At 32.8% G+C, this 22,921-nt stretch overlaps 6 protein-coding genes across 7 annotated transcripts; 3 read left to right on the top strand and 3 right to left on the bottom strand.

Moving 5' to 3' along the window:
* The first annotated feature begins 78 nt into the window (after positions 1-78).
* Positions 79-1,847, top strand: LOC146534578 (uncharacterized). The gene is made up of 2 exons (XM_085192865.1): positions 79-730; positions 868-1,847. The coding sequence occupies exon 1, from the start codon at positions 301-303 to the stop codon at positions 691-693; it is 393 nt and encodes a 130-aa protein (XP_085048991.1). The 5' UTR covers positions 79-300; the 3' UTR covers positions 694-730; positions 868-1,847.
* On the bottom strand, positions 697-10,017 carry LOC146534576 (cryptochrome-1-like). Its single transcript, XM_085192863.1, has 10 exons — positions 9,572-10,017; positions 7,888-8,161; positions 7,550-7,801; positions 7,269-7,453; positions 6,123-6,294; positions 5,258-5,483; positions 4,842-4,982; positions 3,855-4,006; positions 2,937-3,139; positions 697-2,521 (listed from the first exon to the last, which is right to left on the bottom strand). Exons 2-10 carry the CDS (start codon positions 8,130-8,132, stop codon positions 1,872-1,874), a joined length of 2,226 nt encoding a protein of 741 aa, XP_085048989.1. The 5' UTR covers positions 8,133-8,161; positions 9,572-10,017; the 3' UTR covers positions 697-1,871.
* Lsm10 (U7 small nuclear RNA associated Lsm10) lies at positions 904-4,295 on the top strand. The gene is made up of 3 exons (XM_085192864.1): positions 904-1,046; positions 1,419-1,536; positions 1,608-4,295. The coding sequence occupies exons 1-3, from the start codon at positions 904-906 to the stop codon at positions 1,758-1,760; spliced, it is 414 nt and encodes a 137-aa protein (XP_085048990.1). The 3' UTR covers positions 1,761-4,295.
* A 558-nt stretch (positions 10,018-10,575) lies between the features above and the next one.
* Positions 10,576-12,375, top strand: RpL8 (ribosomal protein L8). The gene is made up of 6 exons (XM_085192857.1): positions 10,576-10,709; positions 10,869-11,025; positions 11,107-11,263; positions 11,418-11,621; positions 11,935-12,093; positions 12,225-12,375. The coding sequence occupies exons 2-6, from the start codon at positions 10,888-10,890 to the stop codon at positions 12,338-12,340; spliced, it is 774 nt and encodes a 257-aa protein (XP_085048983.1). The 5' UTR covers positions 10,576-10,709; positions 10,869-10,887; the 3' UTR covers positions 12,341-12,375.
* Positions 12,376-14,114: 1,739 nt separating this feature from the next.
* On the bottom strand, positions 14,115-19,035 carry DZIP1 (DAZ interacting zinc finger protein 1). Its single transcript, XM_085192861.1, has 8 exons — positions 18,849-19,035; positions 18,496-18,563; positions 18,257-18,424; positions 17,106-18,125; positions 16,545-16,954; positions 16,143-16,293; positions 15,200-16,065; positions 14,115-14,906 (listed from the first exon to the last, which is right to left on the bottom strand). The coding sequence occupies exons 1-8, from the start codon at positions 18,961-18,963 to the stop codon at positions 14,546-14,548; spliced, it is 3,159 nt and encodes a 1,052-aa protein (XP_085048987.1). The 5' UTR covers positions 18,964-19,035; the 3' UTR covers positions 14,115-14,545.
* A 264-nt stretch (positions 19,036-19,299) lies between these two features.
* LOC146534573 (opsin-1-like) lies at positions 19,300-22,019 on the bottom strand. 2 transcript variants are annotated; one of them, XM_085192856.1, is made up of 9 exons: positions 21,886-22,019; positions 21,431-21,598; positions 21,219-21,339; positions 21,022-21,139; positions 20,722-20,935; positions 20,449-20,596; positions 20,212-20,322; positions 19,952-20,118; positions 19,300-19,838 (listed from the first exon to the last, which is right to left on the bottom strand). In XM_085192856.1, the coding sequence occupies exons 2-9, from the start codon at positions 21,568-21,570 to the stop codon at positions 19,715-19,717; spliced, it is 1,143 nt and encodes a 380-aa protein (XP_085048982.1). In that variant the 5' UTR covers positions 21,571-21,598; positions 21,886-22,019; the 3' UTR covers positions 19,300-19,714. The 2 variants fall into 2 exon arrangements, with proteins under 2 accessions (XP_085048982.1, XP_085048981.1); XM_085192855.1 differs by having other exon boundaries at positions 21,840-22,009.
* Positions 22,020-22,921: the final 902 nt, after the last annotated feature.

Below are 22,921 nucleotides of genomic sequence, written 5' to 3'. Positions count from 1 at the left end.
TTATAGAATACATGTAAAAACTACATAGAGTATATTAAATTTGTCGAAATGACAGATGTCACGCCAATGCATAAATTCTACAATTGTCATTGTCACCTTTATTTGACAAATTCTTTGATTATAATTTCCGTTATAGAATAGGTTAAGCAAGAAACATATACTAGTGTATTGTGAATAAATAGAATTTTACTTAGCAAAGTGCCTACAGAAATTGATATTGATGTTAACTAGGCCATCCACCAAAAATTCTTCAAAACCTCAATAGTAACTAACTCAATATAAAAAGTAAGTTATTCTGTCATGTATATTACTACAGGCAGATTAGTCCAAATTGCCGGATGGGGTGGAATTATAGTAGCTACAACTGGTATTTACTTGAAAGGTAAACTCGTTGACAGGGTTAGAAACTTCGATTATTATAAGGATGCATTAAAAATCCTCCGAAAGCATCCTGGAGCAGTGCATTTTCTTGGTGAACCAATAAAAGATAAGAAATTTAAAATAACCGACAGTGAACAAAACAGCTGGAATAGTAAGAACGCTGTTTTTAGCATTCCTGTAACTGGACCCAAAGATAAAGGAAGTTACTATTTTTCTGCAGAAAAGAAAGATGATAAATGGTGCATTGTTAAGGCCGAATTGGAATTAAAATCAAGACCAGATGAACGATTAGTGCTAGTCAAACAAAATTAGTTATTTCATATACCATTGTTTTATTATTTTAGTAAATGTAAATACATATAACTTATTCTATTTATTTATTTCTATACTATACAATATACTAAAATTATATAATAGTATACTATGAAAACATTATATTTATACAATTGATTTGACTGATGATCATTTATATTTTATACTTTTCAGTAACATAATTTCAGTTTATAACACCAATCCTACAAAATGACATTTGAAGGAACATCAAGGGAAAAGTTTTTTTACCATAACACTTTATTATGCTTAGTGAAATCCTTACAGAATAAAAATATAACAGTAGATCTTAGAAATGACTCGTATGTATGTGGGGAACTTACATTAGTGGATGGGTAAGTTATTTAAAACTTTGACAAAATTAAATTGATTCACAAATATAAAAATATTATCTATATAGTAACATTATCATATGTTTAACTAACAAAGTTAAATATAAAATCTAATTACGTTAAAGAATGTTTATGTAAATATTTATCTATGCAAATTATTTACAATACCTTTTTAACACAATAACCTTTTTAACACTTCTAGTGTTATTTCTCATAAAGGATAAAAACATATTTTAGAAAACATATAAAAAATTGAATGTAGTATACAATTTGAACCCGTATCTCTTGTATGCTTTCCAAGTGACAGATTCACATTATGTTCAAATTTTTTTTAAATATAGTTAAATAACTATATAATGTAAATTGTGGTTTCAGCTATATGAATTTATCATTTGTTAAAGCTGTGTATTGTGACTCACAGGGAAATGAATACTATTTCGATAACTTGTTTGTACAGGCTCGTAACATTAGATATGTACACATACCAGAAGCTGTAAGTACAAATACAATTTTAAGTCAAATCTTAGAATGTTCTTATTGTAACATTTCATATTTCTTCTTTAGATATCAATCTTAGGAAGTATTAAAAACGAGTTAAATAAGCTAATTCATAAAGATGTTAACAAAGATTTAATGGCTACAAAAAAATCTAGAAAAGCAACTAAGGCATTACAGCAGCACATGAAAACAGTGGCACAATTAGAACTCAACAAATAAAATAAACAACAAGTATAAAAAAAAGTAGAAATAAATAAAAAGTGGAGTAAAAAAGAACAACTGAAATAAATTTAAGAACAAAAATCACTTCTATTTTATTACATAACCAATTTATTTTTTATCATCAGATGTGTGTTTATTATCTGTATGAGATTTATTTGTATTATAAACGTCTGTGGCGTCATTTTTTAACTGTCTTTCTTTGTGATAGTCACTAGCATAATTTTGATCACTATTGTGTGGAATTACTCCGTTGTCATTGAAATAAAACTTGGGTTTACTAGTGCTATATTCATCAATTTTAACTTCTGCATTAAAATCATCATTTTTATTACTTTCCTGGTTCAAAAATTTTACATGATCATTAGAAAATTTCTGTATGCAATTGTTTATGGCTAAGTTTTTAAAATCATAATTGTCGGCTTTGACTTGATTGCTATCAATTTTGTATGGTGAACTTGTATCGCCATTGATAATATAGTTACTTTCAGTAGGAGATTGTCGTGATTCTTGTTGTATAATGACGACTTGTTTAAAAGTTGTAGTTTTATTAGAATCAATATTAGATCTAATATTATTTATGGTGGGCCTGAGGAATATGTCATCTTCTTTAAACTGAGGGTTTGGAGTTGATGGTGTTGAGGGATCTGATGTCTGACTGCACAAATAGTTTGATTGATTGATATTTGCAATTATTGATGTAGGACTTGGTGATGACTGCATTACATTTGGCCTTTGCACTAATTGGGGTATCAATGCACCTGTAAAACAAAACACTTTAATGTGTATTTTTAAGTTTGCACGTTAATGAATGGATGAAGAATTCAATGCCTCACTTAGTCTTACCAAATGAAAATAATTCTTTCCTCCATAAATAAATAATAGTAATAATATAAAATTTTGATTATATATTTTTTTGGCCGTTGCGCGGCAGCGGCACAGCTTGTGACTGTAAACACGACGGTTGTGGGTTTGATTCCTACCTGGGAGAATGAATTATTTTCATTTCCTCTTTCTGGTAAAAACATAAAGCATGGTGTTAAGTTCCACTATTCAACAGATAATATTTTTAGATTGGATGGAAAGTGACTAACAGAGGGTCTTAATTCTGATAAACCCCACTACACACAGAGTACAGCAAGAACCATAAAATAATATTTTAAAAAAGGTGCTAACCCTGAGGTTTGTACTTGGCGAGTTGGGCGTAAACTTGTTTGATCCTTTCAATGTTGATCTGTGAGGCTTTGATGTGGTCGACCATTGGCATAGGGTAATCTCGCCCTATAATGCAACGCGCTGCTTGCTGCACTGCGTCGGGGGCCACCCATGGTTCGTGGATGTACCGAGTAGGCATGTTCTTTAACGCCGGAATGTATTTCCTAAAAAGAAGAAAACGTTAATAAAATACGATAAAAATGTAAGCATTTTACATTTTTATCGTATTTTATTATGGCTTGTTTTATTGTCCAAATTGTATATTATATATATTTTATATAAGCTATTAGAGTATATGTCAATGTAATCGTTATTAACCACATGGCTATATTTTTGTAGACTATGTAGAAGTATGTAATACATACATACTACCAAATTTTAGAAGTTATAAGATGACATTATATATTTTCTGAAATTTGGAAATAATTACATTAAATTAGAACATTGATATCTAGCTATGAATTTCGTTTATCACCATTGAGCTTTGTGGTAATGGAAATTGCTTTCAAAGAGTAAATCTATGTTTATGATAACTTAATTAATAATTGCGTAAACATACATTATTAAAAATAACATACAATATCATATTTCTTCAGAAAATAAAGAAATAAATCATTTTAAAATATGTTTTAATTTTAAGTTGTGACATCAAGTCTGAGTAATCTGGTGTTTCTTTACCAGGAGCGTGACGTAATTGCTATGATTGGCGTTCAACATAATTATCATAGCGGCTTGCCGTGTATTGCAGTTTTATTTTTTCTAAATATATATAAACGTATTCTAGTGACTCAATCCTTCTTGGCTAGATGTCAAAATTAATATAGCTGAAGCCGTAATTATTCCAAATTACTAAATAATATATTTTCCTATTTTTAATACCTAATGAAGTCTCCATTGGGGTCAGTTTTGCGTCCAAATCGTACAGGGCAGTAGCAGTGGAAAAATTGCTGGAAGAAGGACGAACATGATAGCCACATCCACATGCCTGCATTCACTGACCAATCAGCATCCAACAGGAGTTCATCAAACACCTGTCAGAAATAACATTCTATAATGTTTACATATATTACTAACTTTTTTACATAGAGAAATCTATATAATTACTGTTAAATATTATATATTATTACATATATACATACTTAGTTATAAGCATATAAATATATCCATATATTACACACATCAATATATCACATAATAACTCAAAAAAACTACGACAATGTCGATGAAAATGTTATTTGTTGGTCATATAAAACTGATTCATGACTAGATATCCTCTCAAGTATCAATTGATAAAATAAACTTATATATTTAAATATAAAAGTTTACCTTTTAATTTTCCAACATAACATCCACAGCATGTACAAAATTAATGAACATGGGATCCATACTACTGATAACAAATGAAATCCCTCAAAGGTAGAATTGAAAGAAAAACAATCATAAATACATATAATAAACATCCAGTATTGCACTAGTCGGTCCCAAGGCCTGCAGAGTAATTTACAATATTTCATTAAAGTAAATTATCTGAAATGTGGAATGGAAGTGTCTTAACACTAGGTTAACAGGTTGCTACTGCCTATCCGTCTTGTGCAGGATTCAGATCTGAAGAGGTTGTAAAGGTACATGGGCAGCGTTTTACTGTAAACGCGACGGTTGTGGGTTCCAATTCCTCACAGTGGAATAAATTATTTTTCCTTTTACCCACTTTAACAACGAAACAAAGAGTTCACTCAATGCAAAATATCTTGAATAATTTGCCAAAAATGGTGAATGGCACTCCATTTAGATGCCCTCTACCTACTCGCCTATACGCAAAACAAAGAAATATGAAGCTTAAAAAATAGTAACTGAGTGAAATGTCACCTTCATGCCTTCTTCCCATGAGATCCAAAGGTCTCCTCTAGTGAGGAAGCAAGCGACAGCATGTCGCGCCAAGTGGTGGATCCACCCTTCTTCACGTAACTGTAACATTATTGCATCTATCCACGGATAACCTGTTTGACCCTGAAACATTTAAACTAGATTTTTTTAGGTTAACACTGGCAAGATCGACTCGAGCCAACTCGTGTTATAGTGTCATTTGTCTTAACGCCACGCTTTTTCTTATGATCAGAGCCTGGAAATGAAATTAATTCATTCTCCCAAGTGGGAGGACAAGTTTCTATAATATCACATGTAAACTTAATAATTATTGTTGTTTAGTCTTAAACTACAACTTTCATATTTTTCTGTTATAAACAAGTATACAAAACTCAAGAAAATAAATAAAATTCTATTACATTTGCCCATTTGGCGAGTGCATCCTGATTTTTTTCCCACGGAATTTGTACACATATTGGGTTCCCTTCCATTCTATCAAAATTAGGGTTCCTTGTTGCTGCACAATAAAAAAACTCCCTCCAGAGTATTTGACCATGCAGAGATAGTGGCGGTCTAACATTTTTCACTCTCTTATAAAGCTCGGTTAGTTGATAGTAAAACAGCCTTGTAGATAAGCAACCAAACCTGTAATTTAAAATAATGTTATAACTTTTGTAAGTACCTAAATAATAATTGAATCATATTCATTTTATAGGAAATTGAAAAATATATGTCTAAATAACCATATAAAGTAAGTACATGTGTATATATGTTTAAGCTTAAGAAATGTCATTAAATATAGGACAACAACAAAATAAAAAAGATACGTTGCCTTTTAGTTGTATTGCAAGCTCTCACTTTTTGCCAAATTTTATAAGTAAGTACCCTGTTAATTTTATAAGTAGCTTGAGGCTACCCGCTGAGGCCGTGACTGTAACGCGACGATTGTGGGTTCGATCTCAACTTGGGGGAATGAGTTATTGTTTATTAATATTTTCATTTCTTCTCACTGACACAAAGTCTTCACACAACACCTCGAAAAATTCAGCGGAAGTAGTGTAGTAGAGACGTAGTGTCTTAACACTGGGTTCCCTCTTCCTACCGTGCTATATGCGGGATACAGCGTGAAATTAATTCACTTTATTTATTTTTAAGTACCCTATAGGTTTTGATTATGTAGCAAGTTTCATAAAGTCTTAGTACCTACTACATTCACTTATACATCTTCGTCAATAAATAAATATTTATTATCAAGATTTCAATATAATATAAACTGTTACAAACCTCAAATAAGGTGATAAGCCAGTCTGACTCGCCAGGAGCGACTGCGGCGTCATTTTAGGCCGACCGAAAGATGCCACCCAGGCTTTTCTCTCCAAATGGCGTTCAAGTCGCAATAAGGCTTCATTCTCGCCTCCTATCCACATTGGTGGTTTGAGACCTTCAGTTTCGAAGCCTGGTTGGTTTTCAATTTTAAATGATAAATTTACATACAGCATTTTAAAAACAACATAAATCGTTCGTTTCGTTAATCTGTTTTATAGAAATGATAAGTATTAACGTATTACAAATACATTGCTAACTTCTTAAACTTAAATTGGAATTTTCTTTGAGAATAAATGGTTTTTCTAAATTATAAACATCAAATTATATCAAATTGCTTTTTTTAACAAACTTAAATATTATTTTTCTCCTAATACAATTCAATATTAAATTTAATTTTTTAATTTCGAAATGTCTTAAGTATTTTCGTCTCAACTGAATTCAATTGTTGTAGATGTATTTCTCAAGAGAAATTATACCTATAGCCGCAAATAAGTACCCCGTTAAAACCACGCGGAGGAAAACGTGAACGTAAGTTTCGTCAAAGTGAAGGAAACTTTTCATATGGCTAAGCAACCTAATACAAAACTTATTGCGCAAAAAAATTATAAATTTCAATTTATAGGTACGTAATTATCCAGAAATTAATTATAAAAAGTAGCAGAACAAGGAAGAAGGGAGAAAATAGATTTAGACGAAAGAGTCTACGGCTTCAGTCACATTTTTTTAGTTTTACGCTGTATCCCGCACGTAGGCAGAGGGAATCTGGGAAACTAGTGTAAAAAGGCACTCTGTTCCCAATTCCCATCAAGATATTTCCGGTCCCCACTTTTCGCCCAATTTTGGAGTCGAACCCACAACCTGCCGCGTTTACAGTCGCACGCTTCTGCTTCTACGCTACGGCTGGCTTAAATATTTATTTATTATTTAATTTTATTTAGAAGTAATTTTTTTTTTGACCTGTTTATACCAACATGCAACATATTATGTCAAAGTCATTTATAATAAAAAAGGAGCCTTTCAATTTTGGTTGATACTATACAATCCAAATTCCAATGTGACCTTGGAAACCCTAGCAGGTTTCCACAGTCAATATTTAATACAAACCTAATTCCTCAAGGGTTGGAACACCAAATCGGTCATCGTGGTCTTCTGTAAGGGGTGTGACAGCACCATTCAAATTCTGCGTAGAGATGGCAACCTCAGCAGGCGGAGGCGGAGGCATGCTCGCTATCAACGCTTGGAACTGGTGGTACGTGAGTGGCGCTTTGCCTCCATTACGTTCAATGATACTAAAATAATACATATACACTGTAGCATAGCATAACCACATCACAACCATAAATAAGATTGAAATTAATATATAGAAATAAATATTATGTACCTACCTATCTAATTTGTACAAAGTATGGGAAACTCGCGATGTCACCGTTATGCCAACTTCTCGGCATTTTGTCATAATATTATGATCCCTTACACGACCATACGGCTCGGGATCTTCCTCAAAGGTAAGGGCGGTAGTTCCCCATTCTCGGAATAGTTTAGGCAAAGCATCTGCCGGTTGACCTCGAACCACAAACAATCGTGAGTTCAGTTTCCTCAAGCTGCCGTCTAAGTCTTCTAGGCATTGTAGAAGAAATCTGTAACAATAACATTATATACGTGTTATTTTATTAGTCTCATTATCTTGCAAATGAAGAAATGTTGTATGATTACTGATTAATACCTCCATTTGTTTATTCCAACATTAGATGAACTTGCAAACCACGGGTCAATTATAAATACACATCGAAACGTTTTTGCATCAGTTAAGCTTTCTCGCAAAGCAGGATTATCATGGAGTCGAAGGCCTTTCCTGAACCAGTGCACAGTGTGTTTCCCTGATGACTGGCGACCTGGCGGAGTGGACGCTGGTATCGAGGCAGGAGTCCGCGTGCTTGACGCAGGTAGCGTCTCAGCGGCAGCTGACATTACTATATTTAAGTGACCCACATCACTACCTAAAATATTTTATACACATAAACTATATATGTATTAAGGTTATTTCTTATTTATAATATAAATAGTGTGTCTTTACAAATAATTAAATTATTAAAAAGTATTTATTTTATAATACTTAGTACATAAATAATACAATACGATACCTAGCACATACATCAATTTTTCGTATTTAACCCTTGAACCGTCGGGTGGGTTCTTTAAAAGCCCAGGTTTTAGAAGGTCGCGACCGATACCGTACCCTAGGTAGCCTCCCAAAAAGGATTAGGCAACACGCTCGCGCCATCGAATCTCAGAATGCGCGCGTGCACTCTGTGATACAGATATGTTTCACCGCAAGGCCCTCAGGACTCACACGCAACGATTGCCGTCAGTAAATCTTTACCTACACCTTAATACTTTTTCTTTGTTGTAGTGTTTATATTAGGTTTATTATAGATTTTTTATTGTTTTACAATATTCATCGTGGAAGTGAAAGGAAAGATAGATAAACCCAACGTATTCTAAGATGGTTTGAAGAAGATAAGGAGATAATTGGTGGTGTGAAGAGGATAATGAAGAAAATTTTGATTATCCAGATAAACTGAGTGAATATGACACGGAGTCTAAACATGCTCATCAGTGATGTCAAGTTTTGCCCGAGTTTATCCCCGTTAGCTACTGCAATTTCTATTTACTTTCTTCGACGTTGGTACACCAATTGTGGGGAACAGATTTGTTTGTGTAAATGTTATATTTTGAAGATTTCTGGGCAAATTTTTTGTTTGTAAAATTTGTGGGACTACGCAGGACTACTCTGGGGTGAGCCTGGTCCACTTCCCCACTCCTATATTCTTACGCACATGCCGAATTTGAAATATCTTTAAATTTTTCTTTAAATTTAATTCTATCCAAATGATATACGTCAAAAGAATGTGAAATATTTAATTTAGTAATCAAAAGATTGCTTTTTTTTTGGGGTCTGAAAAGCCCCACACGACTATTCAAGTGATAATAAAGGCGCAACTGGCAGAGGGTTAAAAAAATATAAAATACATTTGCCACATACTGAAGTATCAAAATAAATAATATTTTTCGATGTACTTTCTAGGAAAGTTAACAAATATGATTAGGCAATAACAAAGCTAGTTAATTCATAAAGTAAGACATACATACGTGTTATAATATTAAAAAATACTTATATTCATATTACTTAATTAAAATAATGTTTGATATATAAACATACATGCTTGTATCTAAATATGGTTAAAATAATTTATATGACAAACGTTTTTAACAATGGGATCCAAGGCAACGAAAACAATGATCTATAATTTTTGATGTTTAAATTAATTATATATTTTACTAGTGTTACAAACAACGATTAATATTTAGTGCATATTCCATTAGTAACTAATATCATTTAGACTCACCTTGCAATTAGTTCCGCAAGACCACTTAAAACAAGGTCTTTAGGGAAAAATATCAAGAAGAACTATTCACAAGCACAAGCATAATTATGAAACGAAACTGTTTACAATATAAACTATTAATAACAAAACTGTAATGATAATAGTATCACAACAATCGTAACACAACTTTTAGTACATAATTATGGAAAATGAATAACACCAGAATACGCCTTATTATAAATTTTGAACAGAACTGAATATAAACAAAATATTTTTATAATACAATTATTGAAATTGATTTTTCTAGAACTTATGTAAATTAAAACTACGTCAATAAAATAAACAGAGAACAGCCAAACTCGAGCGTGGCATACAGATTACAGATAGTCAGAATAAGAAATCATCCACGCCGCTTGCAACGTGACCAATATACACAAATATAAATAGAATACGTAATACCTATATATATAACTATATATAATGTACAGCAAAAAGTACGCTGTAAAAATTATTAAAACAGAAAATTCTTGAGAAAACTGACAGCACTTTGTATATATATAATCTGTAAGAAAAGTATTGCCAGTTGAAACTAGTTATTTAACATCTAATGTGGTACAGTACATCAATCTTTTAATGTGTTATATTATACGATACCATATTTATTTTTGGGTTCACAGAATAGACATACATAATATGTACTTGATTAGTTTCAACTGTATAGTCCTAGTAACTTAGGAATAAATGGCTTTGGCTATGAGACCGTATCTCATAGCCAAAGCCATTTATTGCTAAATTCCTGGACAAATAGACAAACAGTTATGATGATCTGAAGGGGTTTCGTTTTTTGCTACTCTGCCATGGAACCCTACTATACATTCTACTAAAATTTCATCAAACTCACAATTTGCTAAGATTAACGGAACGGTTATAGCATCATCATCAGCCTCCTCGTTAAAATAATATGAAACATATTTTTTCAAATTATAAGCATATGAAGAAATTGATAGCTTCTTTTGAAATATAAATTGAACTATTTATATTTTACAAACTTTTTCGCCACAATTATAAATAATAATTTTGTGCTATCTGTGGGCAAGCGGGCAACATTTTATTTTGTCATAGCTTGTCAATTCTTTCTAAAGTTTCCCTCATTGAAAATGTACGTAAATATTAAGCCTTAATTTTAATCGAAAGTTATCATAGCTTGTGTTATAATATTTTGTTAATATTATTTTAAATTCATATTATCACATTCTTAGTTTTGTGATGATGATATTATTTTTTATAAATATCCTTATTTATTTAAAAATATTTCCAGTGAGGGTTAAGACGTGACAATGGGTCGTGTAATTCGGGCTCAACGTAAAGGTGCCGGTTCGGTTTTCGTATCACATACAAAGAAGAGGAAAGGAGCACCAAAACTCCGTTCTTTAGATTATGCTGAACGTCATGGATACATCAAAGGCGTTGTTAAGGTTAGATGTCTTTTATATTACAATTACAGAAATAACTAAATCTGAACGTATGGCCAATGCTTATTTTAAATTTGTCCCTAGGATATCATTCACGACCCTGGTCGTGGAGCTCCTCTAGCTGTGGTCCATTTCCGTGACCCATACAAGTTCAAAACACGCAAGGAGCTCTTTATTGCACCTGAGGGTCTCTACACAGGGCAGTTTGTATATTGTGGAAAAAAAGCTACCCTAGAAGTTGGTATGTTTATAACAGTTTTCTATCTTTTCAGTTCAATTTCAATTTTAAGTTGTATTATGTTATTATACTCTATCATGATATTTTTTTTGTCTTATTATCATAATTATAGTATATGAACTTGCAATATTATTTATGTTTTATATTTTTTTACTAGGAAATGTAATGCCAGTGGGTGCTATGCCTGAGGGTACAATTGTATGTAACCTAGAAGAAAAGATGGGTGACCGGGGTCGGCTGGCTCGTGCCTCTGGTAACTTTGCTACTGTCATTGGCCACAACCCTGATGCTAAACGTACAAGAGTAAAGCTTCCCTCTGGAGCTAAAAAAGTGTTGCCTTCCAGTAATAGAGGAATGGTTGGTAAGTAATGTTTTCTTGTGGATGTGTAATGTGGATTTTGTAATCTACCAAATTTTGTAAAAACCTTATTCAAGTTAGATTAATCCAACCAAATAATTGAAAAATGATTTGCAATTGTATTGAGTGGAATATTATTTGCAATTGTAATTTTTTCTAACTTTCTATATTTTTTAAACTTATGTTCATGATGACCTTAACTTTACCTACTCTGAATGTGCTATGATTACACAGAGGCTCTTTCTGATGATTATGATAATATTCTTTTTTTATTTATTTTATATAATACCAAGTATTTAAAGAACAATATTTTTAGGTATTGTTGCTGGTGGTGGACGTATTGACAAACCCATCCTTAAGGCTGGTCGTGCGTACCACAAATACAAGGTGAAGCGTAACTGCTGGCCATATGTACGTGGTGTGTCCATGAACCCTGTAGAGCATCCTCACGGTGGTGGTAACCATCAACACATTGGTAAGTTGTTATTTTTATTTTATCAATATTATAAATGTATAGCAATTTTCTTATTATTGTAAAGAAATATAGTTATTACCACTAATGTAATGTTATATATATTATACTTATATTTTTAATGATGAATTCAGGTAAGGCTTCGACTGTCAAGAGAGGAACATCAGCCGGTCGCAAGGTTGGTCTTATTGCTGCCCGCAGAACTGGAAGAATCCGTGGTGGCAAGACTGAGACTAAGAAGGAGACGTAAACATACTTTCAAACAAATAAAAATAATTAAAATCATACATATTTTTTATTTATAGCTTCTATTTACATAGCAAACTTAAAAAATAGAACATTGTTTTACAATTTTAATTGCACTTATACATACTTTATTTAGCTTAAATGTTAATCATGCATTTAGATTTATTTGGTGTGGCCGGTTGTGGTGCAGACAGTGTGGCTGTAAAACTAACTGGTTGTGGGTTTGATCCCCATGGAGATGAAATATTTATTTAAATTTATATTTCCATTACTTCGCTTATAGTTAGGGAGGCGAAGCAGCAAACTGTGGAGTCACTCAAGCGTCATTGAGACCTATTGGGTTGCGAAGCTTAGATGATAACAAGAAAAAAATGTCATATAAAAAATTTCGTTTGACCGGTGGGTTGAGGAGCTATAGATTTTCAAAAATGTAAAAAAAAAACTGTTCCATGGACATACTCGAGCGTGTCAGATATTGGTATCATCAATTGCCTACGTGTTCTTAAGCATGAAAATATGTTAATCTGACAGTTTCCATGGTGGAGGTGGTCGTGCGTAAGGGTTAAAAATGGCAAAAAAAATAATATTGTCGAGCGCGTCAGATTTTCTAAGGGGGTGTTAAGTGAACCTAAAAAAAGCTCTTATGTAATAATCTGACGATTTGGATGTGACGCAAGCTCGTAATCGTTTGAAAATGCAAAAAAAATTCGTCATCTTGAAATACTCGAGCGCGTCAGATTAAGATATATATGGTTCATCTTCATGCCCTAGACGTGATATCTCAAAATCAGACGATTATCTGAAGGGACTTGCTTAATCTGACAATTATTAACATTTATTTAAGCCAATACAAGAAACAAGTCAGCTTTACGTTGTATCCATGTACACAGCAGGGTAGGCAGAGGGAACCTAAGGTTAAGACACTGTTCCCCACTTTCTGCCAAATTTTGAAGGCATTGAGTGTTGAGTAGCAGCACTTAACGTCGCTGTTTTGCCTCGACACCAGAGCGAAGAAATGGAAATATAAATTTCAATAAATATTTCATCTCCTGGAATGGAGATTGAACCCACAACACACGCACACACTCTGTGCCCCTGCGCCACGACTGGCCTCAATTTTTTTATTCATTGAACGTAATCAAGAGAAAAGCTCAAGAAATAGAATGTAACTAAAAGAATGTATGTTTGAAATAGAATACTTGTATTTATGAAAAAACTACAAAAAAAAATACTTTTTCAAGTATTTTTTTAAATTATCTTCTTTATTGATGAGTTAGGGACTAATAAAAAAAAGAAAGAGGGAGATAGGAATAGAAATACGGTGAGAGGAATATATGCAATTCTTAGGTACATCGAACTTTATCGATCAATTTCTATTACTTCGGCTTGCGGAATTTGTCAGATTATATATTTTTCGTAATCCTTGAATGATTCCCTCCAAAATAAAAAAAAAATTAGCCGCGCTCGAGAATGTCCAGATAACGTTTTTTTTTTACAACTTTGGAGCCCTCCCCCATCTTTGCGTCACTCTCAAATTGTCAGATTAGTGGAATATACACGATTTAGCATGTAACTAACTTACCCTACCTTAATCTGATGCGCTCGAGAATGTCCGATGATCAATTTTTTTTACTAATCTGATCCTTTATCCTAGACGCGCGGCTATACATATGAAGTTAATATTTGGTGGAAGTACGTAACCGAGTACAAGGAATCCCCAGTATCTTAATCTGATGCGCTCGAATGACTCCACAAAGTCCCCTCTTCGCCGCCCCTACTATTAGGGTGTCGAGGTAAAGCGCGGCGTTGAGTTCTGCCACTAGGGACACTATTGAATAGAAAGTATCAATACTGTTATGAGTAGTATCGAAAAAATATATGGTACTCATAAAAGTTTCGAGTACTGTCAGTCAGTAACGTCATTACGTCACTATCGTTGACTTTAAGTGAGTAGTTTCAGTAGAACAAAATAGTTAAAAAACACGCTTTTGTAAAAAAAAGCTATTTCTTTTTTAAAAGTATCGTTCTTTTGAAGTATCGAGTACTTTTCTTAGGAACTAATGCGCATACGTTAAAACGTCAGTCAGTAAGTATGTAACAAAAATAAAAAAATATATAAATCCCGTTCTTCCTTACAATCGCTTAATAATAAAAAAACACTCGAGGCATATTACAAATATATGACTTATAAAATAATACACTTGCATGATTAGAAAGATTTAATATATCGCTTATTATCTACGGTGTCGTTGATTAAATCAGAAATTTCTATTTCACTATCTTCTTTTTCAGCAACTTTTGACTTGACAACAAATGTATTATTTTGCACTGATGGATTATCTGTTTCATCTAAAATGGAACTGCCAAGACTAGTGTTACTTCCTCCAAAACTGGTACCTTTTTGGATAGGTGCGGCTAACACGTCGACTCCGCCGACAAGGGCAGTAGAAAGAGTTGGACTACGATATGCCAGCTTTGATTCTATAGTTTTTTTTAATTCTGCAATTTTTGGACTAGTGTGCGACGTAATTTGAATTTTTGTTGTCGATTTAGGGGGTTCATTTTCGATACTGTTAAAAAAAGGAAAATTTTTAAATATGTATAAAAGGTTGAGGCCCAATATAAGTTATTTATTTAAAATTTATATTTTCATTTCTTCGCCGTAATGTCGAGGGTAAGCGCGGTGTATAGTTCTGGCCCAACACACAATGCCGAACTCTGGAGTTCGGCGGCAAATAGGAGATGGAGTACCTTAATATTAAGTTCCCTCTGCCTACCATGTTGTATGGGGGATGAGGCTTGAAGCTGATTTAACAGTCAAAAAAGTTAAAGTGCTAAATAATATAAAAATAGTTAAATTTACCTAGATATATCCCACTCCTCAGTGTCTAAATGAACTGCGCCGAATGATTGATCATTGTTGCCGCTTTTATCGGTAACGCTCTGTGAGGGTGAAGCGCTTACTGATTTCATTTGTATCGCTTCCATGTCAAATAAAACTTTCTTTTTATTCAACGACGATGTTGAGGAAGCATTTTTTAAGACTCCTTTTGTTTGTTTTGGACTGTTAATATTTTCTTGGGATAAATATTTTCTTGGTGATATATCGATGGATTCTATTTCATCACTACTTTCTTCTTCAATATTTGTTTTGTAAATAATATCACTTTTAAAATTAGGTTTATTGCAGATTTCTTTTAGATCAGGACCGTTGCCAATTGGATGTCGGACTGGTGATTTAATAAGGTGGTTAATTTTAGTATTTGCATCAGCAACCAATTCTTCTTCATCAGCCGTTGTCACATCGCTGTCGTCATGGGTGTCAGTATCTTCATGTATTTTTGCTTCAGCTTTGGTTAACATTTGAGATTTGTCATATTTTATTTCTTTTTTTGATTTACTTCTATTTTTTGCAACTTTAGTTGGAGTGAAATCTATTTCACTCCTCAAGGGGCTCGACTGAGCAGATCCAGGAGGAGTTTTCAGCAAAGCTATTGCTTTTTTAGCAACATCCTTATATGATTTTTCAGATTTATTTGTTGGTTCATTAGATTTAACAAAAGATAAAGCTTTTGTTTTGACATTCGTTAGTACTGACGAAAGATTAAATGTTTTATTGCGTTTGTTAGGGGAGATATATATTTCTTTTTGAAAAATATTTTTAGGAGATGTATTTTGATCCAAATTCGTTATTATTGAGTGCAGTATTTTTTCGCGAGCAGGAAACTTCTAGAAAAGGAAATATTTATTGTTTCAACGAAAATTACCAAAATGAATATGAAATTTATTTCTGCATATTTACTTACCTTAGCTTTCACCTCTCTTTCTCGTTGTAAAAGCGTTCGCTGTTTTTTAAAAATGTTTTGAGGTAGCCTATTTTTAAAAGGATCTACTCCTAGCGATGTCAAGTGATTATTTACTTCTTCTGTTATCTTTGCCCTTATAATTTTCGAAGGGCTGAAATATTAAAATATATGAACTTTGTTTTCAATATTATTTAAATATTTATGAGGTACATATGGCGCGCGTATGGTTCGATTCCCACGTGGAGAAATTAAATATTTAATATGTTTTTCGCAAAGCGTGACGAGTCCCATCACATAACACAATAAATCGAAAATTCGGCGGTGTCTTAATGGGAACGGGTTCCCGGCTTATCTAAAATAATTTATTAATTATTTACTTACTTAAAAACATTTTTTTCTTACCTGCAAGGAATATGAATACTTTCATTACTTGTTTTTTTTGTAATTGAATGAGGTACGGGTTTCGACTTTTTTTGGGTTTTTTTAATGTCAGCCTCATTATAATTTTTAGAGCTCTTTCTTTTTTCTTTTAGTTTTACGACATTTAAATTGGTTTTGAAATCACATTTGCGAGAATTGTCTGCGCCAATTTCTCGTATTGATTGTTGTTTTTGTAGCTTTATAGGAATTTTATCGTCACTAGTACTAGAAACGTCTGTAGAGCTGATTGGATCAATATTCAATAGTTCTTGAGCTTTTTGTTGAAGTTTTTTAAGACTATTTGAGTCTACCTTATTAGCCACTTGAGGATTTGCATTTCTTTGCACAGTTTTTATTTTATTAGTTTCTTTACAATTGTTATTTTCTTTGTTCTGTGAAAAGTAAAATTTATTATTATCACCACTACCATTAATTGTTTCATTTATTGTTCTATTTAATTACAATATTTAATGTACTGATTAAAATATATTATTTGTATTGTTATTATCAATATCTACTAATAGTTTATTTTTAGGCTCTTACTTTAGTTTTGGAAAAAGAAGTTTGTGGGGAATCTGTCACGACGAAATTTTGTTTCTTTAAACGTTCTTGCATTATTTCTTCCAATTTTGAAGATTTCTCTTTCTCAGCATCAGCTCGGGCTTTATATTCGTTTGCCTCGCTTGCCACATCATCAAGTTTTTGTAATAATGCTTTATATTCATTTGATTGTGTTTCTGTTTGTTTAATCCAATAGTTCATTTGTGATTCAATTTCTTTGTTTTTTTCCTTTTCAGTACACTCGCTTTTATGTAGTTCTTGTTTAAGTGCTATTATTTCTTCTCCTTGCTGTTTTATGGTCATTTGAAACTGTTCCATAGTTTTTAACTCATTTTGGATTACTGACTGGTCTTGTTTTTCTTTCTGACTCATTATATCGATAATTTGATTGCGCAATAAACTTATTTCTCTGTTATACTTTTCATGTTCCTCATTTTTCCATTCTTCCATCTTATTTAATATATACGCGTCATCATTTGTTAAAACTTCAGCGTCTTTCGTGTTTTTGCATAATTGTTCATTGTTTTCAATTAGATCATTATGTTGGTTTGGTGTTTGAGTATCTGCAGCAACCATATTTTTATCGGGATTATTATGTGTATTGGTTATAAGGCTCTCCATTTGTCTTAATTTTATCTTAAGCTCTGCTATTTCTTCATTAACTTTTGAATTTCCAAAATCATTCGTCGTATTTTTATCCTCGGTGTCTTTTTGAGGAACATCAACAGCGTTTGCGTGGCGTCTTGAAATATGACTTTTTAAATATAATTGATTAAGAAAGATTTTTTCACAATAAGTACATTTATTATAATGAGCTACGTCCAGTTGCGACGAAGAGCCTAATGCATCTCCATGATTTTGATTTAGAGTTCTTAACAGCATTGTCGCTATATTTTCATTGCCATAAGGTATTGGAGTGCGTGTATATTGTTTATTTTTTCGTTTTACTCTTCTAATTTCTTCTTCCTTTTCTATTAAATTTTTCCTTGTGGTATCAAGTTCCTATTTAAAAAAAAAAAAATTTAATAGCTAGTAGACTAGCGTCAGTAAAAAATAAAACTTCACAGTATTGTTTTTTTTTCCTAAAAAAGCCCGTATTCAATGCAGCTTAAGCTTAAGAATATAATAATTACCTTGAGTAAATTTGTAACTTCTTGTCGTAGCACATAAACGCTTCTATCAAGATAATGTCTGCAGAATTGTTGATACTCCACTGCTAATTGTGCCAGTCGAAATATTTTAAGTACACCTTCATCTAAAATTCGCACATCAAATTCCGACTCTAATATACAGTCTAAAATCTAAAATAAATGTTAAATCAATAAAATATGTATTGTTTGTAGGAAAATTACAAAAATGTAAATGATCTTACGTCGTTGATATGTTGTTCCACTATCACAAATTTCCGATCCCTTACTAAACTCTCTATATCTATTAATTCTGAAATAGAAATTATTTACGTAAGTATTCAAAAAAAGAAGACGAACATGTCTTATACGTATAAGTAAAATGGAAAATTATAAAATTTGTAAATGTAAACTTGTAATGTTTATTTTTTCTTTGTTTTAGATATTTCATGAAATAACAACGAAATTGAAACTAAATTAACAAAAATATAATTTAGTGTTATTGTGTTATGTGTGTTAATAGGGTTATTGTGTTATTTTCATTCAAATATTTTATTTATTTATTTCGTTCTTGAATGTCTGACTCAGAAACACTTACTTATCTTGTTCCACTCTATATGCACTCGTGGTTTATGGGTATTAAATGTAAAGCCAGATTCTTCTGCTAGCTTTGGAAAATTATGATGAAGTTCAAAAGATGTTTTGCAAGCCATTTTACTCTATTATATGAATTAAATTTATAAAGAACATGTATATAATTTCAATCTATAATTTCATGTAGGATAAAATGCATGTTTGTGCCCAAGTCAATATTTGTATTATTGTTGCTAAGCAACGACTGTTTACATCACAGATTAATAAGATATTCTTTTATATTATCAGTATCAAATATTTAATAAGTAGGTACAATTAGTATTTAAAGACTTTAGATTTAAAATATAATAACTTTCAAATAATAATGTGAATTTTGAATGTGATGTCTTAATTGGGCTACAATTTTCTATTTTTAGTAGTGTTATAAATGAGAAAAGAAGAAATAAAAACACATATTTATGTGGCCATTAACCACTTTGCCAGTAAATTTTATTTGTCCAATATACAAAGCGTCTTTTCCGTCATTAAGATTCCGTTGCGTTACGTATTTCTAATGGGAGCAGTCTCATGATGCGGGGCGGCCTAGCGACATGGTTCCCCTTTATAATTTTTTTTTTATATTTTTTATGCCGCCAGCCAGTGGTAAAAGCGAAGGCATAAGATAAGTGTGCAATGTTCAATTCTCGTAGAAGGTGAATCTCAAATGTTTTGACTCTTGATGACCTAAATAAGAGTCTGAACATTTTCAGAATCACGTTCCGAATTTTAGATAACTTTGTACAGTCGTATAAAAATAATAAAGAACATCGCATTGGCAGAATCGTAGTCCAGGTGCGTGAGGCGTAGTGTCGAGCTCGGGCTGGAGAGTGTTCACGCCGAAGGCTTCTCCTCGGTGGCAGTGGCGGCGGACGCCACGGAGCCGGTGTCTTCGGGCGCGCTCTGGCAGGAGAGAGCCGGGAACCTCGCGTACAAAGCCGCGCGGTATTTCGGGTGGCTGCAATTAGATGGCAGTTTTATTAAAGTTCACTTTTATGGATTTTAAAAGAGTTTGGTATAATTTTTAGTTTTTTTTAGTAGCAAATTACTTCTGAATTAGAATTTACTGACCTGATACCGTACACAATTGGGTTATAGACGGCATTAGCTTTGGCGAAGACAGATCCCCAGATGGTTACAATAGGGCTGATCGTCATGGTTTTGAAGATTCCGGCATAGTTGATTACCAAGTATGGAGTCCATGCCATGAACCATAGTGAGATGGTCATTAAGGCTACCTGTTTTTAAAATGAAAAATAATATGTAAGAATAGATAAACTAGGTACTGAATACTTTGAACTTACAGTACCTATTATATTTAAAAAATATACCTTCGCCAATTTGCATTCGGCGCTGGTGTTCGCCTGATCTGACGACCTGAGAGATGCTACATTCATCTTCTTGGCTTGTTCCCTCATTGCCTTCTCGTGCGCTGCTACGGCCTGTATAAAAATGAGTTTAAGTCAGAGTTATTTAAATCATGTGTATGTTACAAATAAAATAACATAAATAAATATTAGTCATCATTTATCTTTTATTGATATTTTGAGTAGGATTACTAATTTTACCTGAACAATGAAGAAGTAGGAGTAGATAATGAGGAAGAGTGGCGCGTAGTAGCAGGCGATCGAGTAAAGTAAGATGTAGGTCATGTTTGAAATGGATTGGTCGAAGTAGTCTGTTCCACAGGCAGTCATGTTGCCTTCAGGTACGTATCTGAAAAAAAATGTTATTAATTGACTGCCCTACTAAATATACACTGTCTATATAGACATTAGATTTGCTCCTTTTTGGTTTTAATTAGTTTTAAAATCATCACAATATAACTTCTGGTCCCTTACCGGCCCCATCCGAAAAGAGGTGCAACGGTCCACGCTAGGGAGAAAGCCCAGATGAAGAATACCCGGAGTAGAGCTCCATTGATGGTCATTGGTTTGGCGGCGATACCCTTTACGATCACATTGTAGCGGTCAAAAGCGATCATCGTCATTGTCCAGATGGAAACGCATCCGTAGAGCGAACCTGCACACGCGTACAACTGGCACGCTAACGGTCCTGAAATTAAAATACTCTCCCATTGATTTTTGTGGTCAATTTTTAGGATATGTATTATACATATTGAATTATATTTAAAAACCTACCGAATACCCATGTTTCGTTGTAACAATTTATCACCATTGGCGGTGCCATCATGAACATCATGAGGAAGTCAGAGAATGCTAAATTGACAACGAGAATGTTTGATGGTGTTTTGAGACTCTGCAAAAAGCAATAATTTAATTGTAATATAAGAAATAAATTGTTATAAATACTAAAATACTCTATTCTTTATTTTAACCTTGGTGGTTGTGAAAATGTAGACGACCATGCCGTTGCCTGTGACGGAGATGAAACCAAGAACGCCGATGACAAAACCAAGTAAGCCGTGCCATAGTGGGTTCATGGGTGGGAACTGATGCCTAAAAAAATTAAAATTCAATATGAAAATATATGAACCCCATATATAGGTACATGAGAATTATGTTGAAATATTAATGTGAAATAGGTTACCAATGAGCGTCAATGAGGTGGAGCATATCTGGTAGTACTTTGTCGACAACTGTTTCGTTGCTGCCGAAAGCTGCCATCTGACCACCCCATGCCTGAAGAGCGGCAGCACCTGGTCCGGGGTCCAAGCTTGTGATTGCCATTTTTGTTGTTAGGCTTGTGTGCTTAAACCTAAAAGCAAAGAAAACTGTTTATTTATAATTGTTAAATTTTTATTTGGCAGTAAAATAAGGAACTTAGGATATTTTTCAATTTTTCAAATATTTCACTTTCAAATGTTTTAGCACCAAATATTTTTTACATATATTCTTTATGTATTATTCATTTAGTATTCAAATATACTAAATTGAATAGCAAAAAGAATATATATGTACAATATGATGTTAAAACAAATTTTTACTTCTTGACTCACTAAAAAAAGGAATATTGTAGGTAGGTCGCCCCGAGATGGTTAATACCAAAAATACTGAAGAAAATCGCTTCACGAACTACTCCAGTCTTTAGTTTGCTATAACCAATCTCTGGCGTGGATGTCGAGGCGGTGCGGAGGCTACTCGTTCTTTCGGACGCTTCCCTTGTCTTTTATAATAACAGCAAGGGGATTAAAATATCGTCATACAGTAATCGATATTCATAATTAGATATAGATAATAGGGTGAATATATTACCCGCAAAGATTCTTACAGGGCGGGGTTCGGTAGTATTTTCTTTAGTTGTTCATTTAGTGTTAAGTTGCTAATTTTGTAAATAAAAATCAGCTTCATGCTATATCTTGCACATAGCAGGGTAGGCAGAAGGAACCTAGTGTTAGGATACTCAGTTGCCCATATTCTGCCGAGTCTTGGCATGGCATTTTCGTGTTGAGTTCCAGAACTCAACGCCGCGCTTTGCGTTTGTTCTTTTGTCAATGAAAAAATTAATTTAAATAAATATTTCATTTCTGCGAGTGGGGATCGAACCGACAAGCTGTCATTATTTTATACCTATTAAAGTACCTCAGCAATATTTAAAATAAAGAGTTGACAATCTAAAAAGTTATGCCACAGAGTAATGGATGGTCATCACGACCATCACGATTTATTGGTTTCTCAGTTAATAGTAGTTTTTTAAATATAAATTTTTGTCTACATTGATAATGACACAGTGGTAAATTTTATGTCATAAATGCATTCTATTTAGTAAGTAAAATATTTAAAAAACACTTAAAAAAGGTTATACTTTCTCTCTAAAAAATAAAATTTGGACATATTTTATGAATACATCCCTGGCCTTCTTTAATTTAAGCCCGCTAATATGGTTATGGAAATATAAGTATGGTAACAAGATTATACAAGGTGGTGAAGACAGTGTCTGTTTGTTTATTATTAAATTAATGATTTAATATTTAATATTTTTTTCAACTTAGTAAGTTTTTATATGAAAAGTTATTACTTTTTATACATAAAAGTCACTATTCGATTTATAATATATGTTAAGTGTCACATATATTATAAA

Source organism: Heliconius melpomene, chromosome 11 (genome assembly GCF_056956725.1).
Source record: "Heliconius melpomene rosina isolate 202511_hmr_F chromosome 11, ASM5695672v1, whole genome shotgun sequence".
Lineage (NCBI taxonomy): Eukaryota > Metazoa > Arthropoda > Insecta > Lepidoptera > Nymphalidae > Heliconius > Heliconius melpomene.
This window is presented reverse-complemented; position numbering and strand designations above follow the sequence as displayed.